Source organism: Myotis davidii, unplaced genomic scaffold (genome assembly GCF_000327345.1).
Source record: "Myotis davidii unplaced genomic scaffold, ASM32734v1 scaffold299, whole genome shotgun sequence".
Classification (NCBI taxonomy): Eukaryota; Metazoa; Chordata; class Mammalia; order Chiroptera; family Vespertilionidae; genus Myotis; species Myotis davidii.
The window spans coordinates 2087887-2096993 of NW_006293088.1; the positions used below are offsets into that span (position 1 = coordinate 2087887).

At 53.4% G+C, this 9107-nt stretch overlaps 1 protein-coding gene across 1 annotated transcript in view; it reads right to left on the reverse strand.

Moving 5' to 3' along the window:
- Positions 1 to 9107, reverse strand: part of PADI1 (peptidyl arginine deiminase, type I) — a 30019-nt gene that overhangs the window by 5961 nt on the left and 14951 nt on the right. The window contains exons 5-11 of the mRNA XM_006766668.2: positions 8011 to 8128; positions 7755 to 7880; positions 5879 to 6051; positions 5682 to 5785; positions 4272 to 4395; positions 3798 to 3905; positions 2411 to 2562 (exon numbers count right to left, since the gene is read on the reverse strand). Coding sequence (XP_006766731.1) covers positions 2411 to 2562; positions 3798 to 3905; positions 4272 to 4395; positions 5682 to 5785; positions 5879 to 6051; positions 7755 to 7880; positions 8011 to 8128 — 905 coding nt within the window. The remainder of the gene's footprint in view (positions 1 to 2410; positions 2563 to 3797; positions 3906 to 4271; positions 4396 to 5681; positions 5786 to 5878; positions 6052 to 7754; positions 7881 to 8010; positions 8129 to 9107) is intronic.

Here is a 9107-nt window from a genome sequence, read left to right on the forward strand (position 1 = left end):
ACCTGTGGGTGTGGGGTCAGATGCAGGGCCCTGACGTCTTCCACAGCTCAGAGTTTTCGAGGATGTAGCACATCTGAGGATGTGGAATCTGCATTTTGACAAGCATCTTAGCTGACTCAAGAGAACCGCTGCCCCGCTCAGTTTGTGGTTCTTGAGATGAAGTCTGAGCATTTTCAGACCACCCTTTATTAGCAGAGACAGGGAAGGAGGGAGGACGAAGGTGGCCTAGAACAGGGGACAGGGGACAGGGGAGCAGGAGCTGGAGTCCCAGAGCTGTGGGAGACGTTACCCAGGCAAGGGCCATGTCCCTGTTTCACAGATGAGGCAGCTGAAGCCTTGTCTAAAGTCAGAACAATATATACTTTCCTTGACACAAGTAACCATGTGCAAACACACGGTCAGAGGTTTTTTTCAATATGTTTTACAGAAAAGGGATCACCTTCCTTGCCCTGGCTTTTCAGTTTAAGGACCTATGGATGAACTTCCAGCCCGAATCCAATCTGGTGGTTCTACCTTAAACAGAACACAATCTGGCCTTTCCCAGGCTCCTCCTCTGCCACCACCCAGCCCGTGACACCTCCCTCACCTAAATAATCCCGGTGGCCTGTCCCTTTCCCCATTCTCTCAGCTTTCAGCCTTGCTCCTCCGCAGCCTAGCCAGAGGGAAGCTTTTAAATATGTCAGAGCATGTCCCTCCTCAGGACAACACCCTCCCATCCCTCCCATCTCACTAACTGTAAATGCAAAGTCTTCAGAAGGACCTGCACAGCCCCACCAATCCTGACGTCCCCCCTCCTGCCACTCTCCTCTTCAATCACTCAGTTCCGGCCATGCTGACCTCCTGCTGTCCCTCGAATGTAGCAGGTACGTTCCTGCCTCAGGGCCTTTGCACATGCTATTCTTTCTACTAAGAATTGCTGCCCACTCCCCACAAGTTTAACTCAAATGTTTCCTTCTTCCACTATGAGGCCTTTGAAATTAAAACAATGCCTCAACCCTCTTACCAGCTTTATTTTTCTCTACACCATGCGGTACTAGTTGGCACACTTGATGTCTTATTGGCTGGCATCCCACTAGGATGTGAGTTCTAGAAGGGCTGGGATTTTCGTCTATGCTCACTCTGTATTTCTTATATGATAGATGCTAGAAACATATTTGTGAATGATATTCATTCCTTTGAACCACTGTGTGCTAATCCAGGGCCTATATAACTCAAATATGTCATAGACAAAGTCTAGAAGGATGTCCCAACAAGCAGAGACACATGACAACACTGCTTTGATTTTGGGGATGGGATGGTGGGAAATATTTTTCTTGTATTTCTGTTATCTTACTAGAGAGCTGGTAATTTTATTTTATTTACTTATTTATTTAGTCCTCATCTGAGGATATTTTTCCATTGATTGATTTTTTATTTTTATTTTTAGGGAGAGTAGGAGAGAGAGGAAAAGAGAGCGAAACATCGATGTGAGAGAAACACATCCATTGGTTTCCTCCTGCACGTGGCCCCACCAGGGCCTGAGCCAGGGAGGAATCTGCAATCGAGGTATGTACCCTTGACCAGAATCAAACCCGGGACCCTTTGGTCCTCAGGCCTACACTCTATCCACTGAGCCAAACCAGCTAGGGCCAGTGTTGGCAATTTTAAAAGACTTCGTACAGAACAGTGAGATGGTGGAGAAGGATTAGACTTTAGAAACTGCACATGAGCAGGAAGTGGCAGGCATCAGAGTCATATAGGGTTGAGGAAGGGCAGAGTTCCTCCTAGGGGTGCTGGACCAGAGGATGGCAACCCTGGGGGCATCAGACCTGGTCTCTGAGCTACATCAACGCTGCCACCAGGAGGCAGGATTGCACAGGGATTGTTCTAAATGTGAGCGCAGAGCGTGGAGAAGCCACGATTAAGCACTAAGCACGGAGTGGCGTTTGTTGGGCCCTGTGTGCGGGCCTGAGGCTCCTCACACTATCCTAACCAGCCACCCGCTCACCTGCAGCCCATGCCGACCTCTGGGCCCTCTCGAGCTCGGCTAGGACAGCAGATGTTTGACCTCCTACAGGGCGAGGGCAACAGATCTGTCTCCTGCCTCTGCGTCAAACTGCACATCTCCCCAGCTCTTCTGACTTCCAGGAGGCTGGGAATCTGGCTTTTTCTGTGAGGCCTCCTGAGATATAGATATAGTCATGCATGTTTCACTAAGCTCATACAATTCTAGGCAGGCCAACGACCATGGACATGAGTTTGTGAGTTTCCTCCTAAGATTCTGTGACCTTCTGAATGGGAGAATCTAGGCCTCTGAGTCTTTGATTCTAGATTCCACTTCTCAGACTTGTGTCCGTGGTGAGGGAGCTGGAGGGTGGATGCTGCAGTCAGTGCCCTACGCCCTACGCCTCCCGCCCGCCCTGCCTCTCACTTGGGGAAGCTGCTGCCGATGAGGATCCGGCCCAGGGGGTACTCCTTGCCGCCCACGGTCACCGGTGGGCTGACGTCCAGGTTGCCGAAGGAGTCGAGGCCGGAGGCGCCAGCAAAAGGGATTTCCTGGGTTACGTATCCAAAGTCGGGGCCCTGTGGGAGGACCAGCAAGACATACACACACACATCCCCCAGAAGGAAGGGTCAGTTAGAACAGGAAAACCACCTCTATCCACTGGTCACAGAGTCCCCCACTCTCTGAGCGCCCTGCAATTCAAGTCCAAGTCAGTGAGACAACAACCACTAGAGAAGACCCCAGTGTTTGGAAATGAGGCGAGACTTCTGGAGAACCACAGGCTACAGCCAAGTGGACACTGGACAGCCCTTTGAACAGAAAGGTGATAAAAACATAGTACATGGAAGCTGTCCTTCTGAGGAAGCACTCAGCTCTGAACATGTATTAGGAAGGGAGAAGATTGACAACTCCCAGCTTCTGTTTCCAGCTGGGGCTGGGGGAGATGACAAATTAACCCAAAGAAAGTGAAAAGAAGGGAAGGATAAAGATGAGAGTGGATGTCGGGGGAAAATGCCCTGGTCAGGTCAAGCCCTTGACGCAGACTCATGCTGCAGGGCTCACTGTCCCTTTGCTGGGTCTCGTCCCTGACCCACCAGGCTGGGGTGAATGTCCTGCTCTGTGTGCCTGGGCACCCAACTTCCCCACCACAGCCCCCACTCAGACACCGGGGTTATCCGGGCAGTGGGGGCGTGGGGGCCGGTAGCAGGCAGAGACCCTCAGCCTCAGGACCTTTCTAGTTTAGCCTGGCAGTAAAGCGCGGGGGCTCTGGAGGCAGAGCTGTGTGGCCTTGGGCAAGTAACTTAACCTCTCTGAGCCTCAGTAAGGAGAGACTTTAGGTGCCCCCTGGATTAAATGAGTAACCTTGTCACGTTGGGGAGTGCCTGGAACTCCGTGCACAGTTGCTGGAGCTGCTCTTGTGTGTAGGAAACGGCACACGCCTGGCACACATTAGGTGTTCAGAAAATCTTTGTTACCTGAAGAGAGGCCCCAGCTCATAAAAGTAAGAGCCATGGGGATTTAACAAGGATGCATTCCCCTCAAAAGGCAGTTTGGTTTCCCCAGGGCTGACCCTTCTGTTGGCTCCCTCTTGGGGGAGAAAGGTCCTCAAGAAGATTGTATTAGCTAGCCCCTCCCACATGGAGCAATTTGCATTCTATTTGCATATTTGCTCGAACCTCCCACTGACACCCCATTTGCCATAGCCCACCACCTGTGTCCTTTTGCCCCCTCAAGGACCAGGACTCGGCAAAACTGATCGGGTCCTATAGCAGGAGCCACCCAAGGGTTTCCCACTCTGCCCTTTGCCACATACCAGGATCCTATTATAGGAGAACTCCTTCAGGCCTCTGTCTCGGGGGGAGTCAAAGACCACGGGGAAGGATTTGTGGGGTGCCTCCACGTAGCCAAATTCCATCTCGTCCTGGGAAGAGAGACGAAAAGACTCCAGTGACCTCCTTGGTATGTTACGGGGTGATCCCCCCAGGCCTGGGGCAGGACGGGGCAGCAGATCCTCCCCAAGATCTGGGGGGTGCAGGAGAGGTGGAGGTGAGGGCCCTTGGGAGCCTGGTTGGGAGAGAACTCTGTCTGGGACCAGGGCATTTGGAGGGAAGCAGGAGAGACTGGGGTGCTGCAGGCAGCGGGAAGCGTACCCCCGCCCCGAGTCCTGGGTCCCTTCTCTAGAGCCGGTTAGGAACCTGTGCAGGCCCCGTTCCCAAAGCCAGGTGAAGGCCGGGCTCAGGCCGCCCGAACCACCCCACTCTCCCCCAGGGTCTGCTCCTGCGCCCACCTGGATCCAGCGATCATTCCGATTTTCAACCCACGGGCAGATGATCAGCTTGCATTTGGCTTTGGACACCAGGTCAGACATGTCCTTCAGAAATTTCTCATTTGAGCCATGAGCGTCTATCACACTGCAAACAAAGGGAGAGGGGAGGGTGAAACAGCCTCTGACCGTGTGACCTTGGCTTTGGGGCCAGGAGGTGGGGGACGGATGGGGCGGCCTTGATCTAGTCTGTGCTGGGCCGTGTGGCCCTTGGATGCAGGGTTCAAGCACAGTCCTGCCTTAGAGAGACTCACAGGCTGGGAGACGGACAATGTCCCACTATCACATCAGGTGACAGGGGCGAGGTGAAGGGCTAGCCCAGGGCGAGGGAGCCCAGAGTGGGGCCCCAGCAGGAGCAGCCGGGGAGGAGGTGACCCACGGACTGGATCTCACTGGTTAAGGTGGTGGCCAGGGGACAGGTAGCCCATCTATTCCTGTTCCACACGCCTGACCTGCACAGGGGAGCAGGGTGGGGTTCGCGAGCCAAAGGAAAGAAAGAATTCCCTCTGAGCACCTGCGCAAGGTGAGCAGAGCAAACCTGTTTGGCCACACCCTTCCCTGCCTCTTGATTTACGTTTCAGGTCAACAGTGGCCCTTTCCTCTGGTCTGACCTCAATGCAGGGACCTGGGGTGGCCTTGCCAACCACGGCTCACCTCACCATCGAGGGGAGGGGCCTGACAAGGATTCTGGGAGATGGCAGGAGGACAGGGACCTGGGATGGGCCAGGGCTCTCAGTCTACCCTGGAGCCTGGGTTCCCACAATTTTTTCAGGCCCAGGAGCACCCCCACATCAGAGAGAGGCTGGGTCTCCTGCAGCCACCTGCAGCCTGAACAGGGCCTGGTCTCACTGCCTAGACCAGTGCTGGCGAACCTATGACACTCATTTTTTTTGGTTGATTTTTCTTTATTAAATGGCATTTAAATATATAAAATAAATATCAAAAATATAAGTCTTTGTTTCACTATCGTTGCAAATATAAAAAAATTTCTATATGTGACATGCACCAGCGTTAAGTTAGGGTTTTTCAAAAGGCTGACACGCTGAGTTCAAAAGATTTGCCATCACTGACCTAGACTGAACCCAAAATGTTCTGGGGCTGCTGCAGGCAGGACAGGGTAGAGGCAGGGGCACTGAAGGTTGAGTCTGTGACCTCATCCAGGGCCTTAGCTGCTCAGGGCAGGTGGGCTGACAGGCCCAAGCCCGCCCGCTGCTGTCCTGCTCCCAGCTTGCGCCTGTGGGAGCCCTTGCTGAGTCCATCTGGTCCGAGTGAGGGGTCCACCACAGAACAGCATCTGTTCCTAGCTCCATGATTCCAGAGATGGCAGGAGAGCTACAGTGTGTGTGTGGGGGGGGGCGGGGAATGAGGCCTCACCTGCACACATATAGCTCCAGGGGAGGCTGGGTGTTGGGAGTCATGATCCAGGGGGCCATGCGGAAGGCCACAGTGTCTGTGAAGATGGGCACCTCGGGCGGGGTCTAGGGGGAAACGAGGGGACTCAGTGGTCTGGAGCCTCCAAACTGGTCCCCCAAGTCCCTCAGCCCCATCTCAGCCTCCAGTGCCATACGTACCCCCATGTCCACCAGGCTGACGCTGAGAGAGACCAGCCCCGAGAAATCAGAATTGGGGAAGGTGAGTCCCTCCACAAAGAAGTTGATCTTCTGCTCCCCGGGCTGGCGTTCGACTTCGTAGGACAGATGCTGGGGCCCCAGCACCTGCTTGTAGTGTGAGAGGGAATTCCCACCTAAGGGAACCAGAGTCAGCACAGGGGCCGGGGCTGGGACAGGGTGTGGGGCTGGAAGGACAGGCGGAGAGGAAACCAGGGGCAGAGCCAGCTCTGTGCTCGATCTGCTTGGGCTCCTCTCCAGCTCTGCCAGGCACAAGCTGTGTGACGTTGGCTCAGTGACTCAACCTCTCTGAGCCTTAGTTCCTCATCTGCGAAATGGGCTAACATTATATTTCTCATGAGGTCAATTTAAGCTTCAAACCAGCTGGCACAAGAGGTGAAGACAACCCAAATGTCCATCAACAGATGAATGGATAAACGAATTGTAATATGTCCACACAATGGAATATTATTCATGCATAAAAAGAATGTAGTACTAATAGATGCTACAACATGGGTGAACCTGGAAAGTGTTAAGTGAAAGGAGCCAGACACAAAGACCACAGTGTATGATTCCACTTATATGAACTGTCCAGAATAAGCAAATACTTAGAGACAGAAAGCAGATTAGTGTTGGCCAGAAGCTGGGGGGCGGGGAGAATGGGGTGTGACTAGTAATGAGTACAGGGTTTTATTTGAGGGGGGGATGAAAATGTCTTGAAACTAGAGAGAGGTGGTGGTTATACAACATTGAGAATGTATGAAGTTCCACTGAATTGTTCCCTTTAAAATGGCTCAGTTTATGCTATCTGAATTTCACCTTGATTTTTTTAAATTGAGTAGTAACCCTGGCTGTGTGCTCAGTTGGTTGGAGCATCATCCCATGCACCAAAAGGTTGCGGGTTCAATTCTCAATTAGGCACATACCCAGGTTGCGGGTTTGTTCCCCAGTGGGGGCGCATACAGGAGGCAACTGATCCATGTTTCTCTCTCACATCAATGTTCCTCTCTCTCTAAAAATCAATAAAAACATATCCTCGGGTAAGGATTTAAAAAAAAAAGAGTAGTAATATCGAGAGAGAGGGGAAAAAAAAGTTCTGCCTGCCTCCTTCTCTCCCGGGAGCTGTCCATGGCGGGTCTGGTCTCAGCTGGGAAGGCTGCCAGTTCCCGCACCAAGACTTCTTCCTGCTCTGGTGTCACGGTGTTTCCAGCCTGGCCCCTGCCTAACCTGCCACCACTGATGCATTCAAAGGTTAGCCAGAACAACAAGTTCTGGGTCTGCTCGAACAGAAATGCATAAAGAGGAAGAAGGAAGGGGCAGGAGAGGCCTCTTGCTATGAATAAAAACAAGTAAGGGCACCTCAGGGTTAAGGATGAGTATCTTTTAAGCCACAGACTTTGATGAATTAAATCTCTGGCAGAGCAGAGCTCCCAGGGAAGGCCTGGGCCTCAGCGTTGCTGGTTCCTGCCCCCCTTCACCCCCACTGGACTGTGCTTGTCGGGGCATCGGGGGCTCATCCCGAGCTGAGTGACCAGAAGGAGAAGGAGGAGAGGACATGGGGGCAGTCAAGAGACCTGGGTTCGAATGCTTGCTCCGCCCCCAAATGGTTGTGTGACCTTAAGACAGTAAATTCAAGCATCTGAGCCTCAGTTTATCCCTCTGTATAATGGGACTAGTTATCGAGTCTCCTTCTTGAGTGACATGTTGTGTCCGGATGGAGTGGCTGTTTGTAAGCTGTAATGAGAGTTACGAAAGGTGATAGAAGGAAGAGAGATGTGGACGAGAGAAGAAAGAGCTTGGGAAGCGGAGGATGGACAGGGCAGGACACGGGGCCACTCACCCCGAGCACAGAAGACGCCCACTCTTTTGGAATCAGAAAACGGCACGTTCAGGACCAGCTTGTGGCTGTCGAAGAGCTTGTCAGGGCCGTCGCAGGTCAGCACCATGGGGGACATGTCCTTCAGGTCTGAAGCGAGTGGCACCCTTGAGACAACCCTCCCTCTACCCCGCTGACCGGCTCCTGTCCCATCCCCTCTGACCCTTACCACCCCACACCATCACCCTGAACACCACCACCAGTCCCTTCTGTCGCTCACCCTCCAGTGACGTCAGCTGGCTGTTTTCAAGGTCGAGCCCCCTGGACCTGAGATCGTCGCGGTCACAGTTCACCAGCAGAATAGCCCCGTAGCCCGCAGGGCCCCAGCGCCAGGTTTTCTGTGGTAAAACAAAGACCTTGGGGTCAGTGGGACCCAGGGGGCTCTGGGAAGGGGTTCTGGACATGGCTAGCGCTGGCTGCTTTGGTCACTTGGAGAACATTGTATCCTGTGTTTGCTTAAAGAATTACATGCCCGGCCGAAACCGGTTTGGCTCAGTGGATTGAGCATCGGCTTGCGGACTGAAAGGTCCCAGGTTCGATTCTGGTCAAGGGCATGTACCTGGGTTGCGGGCACATCCCCAGTGGGAGATGTGCAGGAGGCAGCTGATCGATGTTCCTCTCTCATCGATGTTTCTAACTCTCTATCTCTCTCCCTTCCTTTCTGTAAAAAATCAATAAAAAAAAAAAATGTAAAAGAATTACATGCCCGGCCGGCGTGGCTCAGTGGTTGAGCGTTGACCTATGAAGCAGAAGGTCGCGGTTTGATTCCTGGTCAGGGCACAGGTCCAAGTTGTGGGCTCCATCCCCAGTAGGGGGTGTGCAGGAGGCAGCTGATCACTGATCCTCTCTCATCATTGGTGTTTCTCTCCCTCTCCCTCTCCCTTCCTCTCTCTGAAATCAACAAAAATATATTTTAAAATGGTGGGTTTTTTAAAAATATTTACAGAGGGCTCATAGATTTGGGGACGGAGCTCCATCCAGGTCTCATTCACCTCTGTGGGGTGAATGACCTGAGCCACCGTACACAGCGGCCCCACCCGGCCATCAGTCACCATACTCAGCACAGCCTTCCTTCGCCAGCCTGCCCTTCGCCAGACTGCCCTTCGCCAGCCTGCCCTTCGCCAGCCTGCAGGGTGTGGCCCTGCCAGGGCAGAGGCTGCCTCGCTCTGACCTCGATGGGACTGAAGAGGCCTGGAAGACCCTCCTCATCCCCGCACCCTCTGGGGCCTGTGCTCCCACAGCCCCGCAGGTCCCACACGGAGGCCCGAGGCGGGACGGATGGCTGGAGCCCTGCCCCCGTGGTCCATCGAATGATCC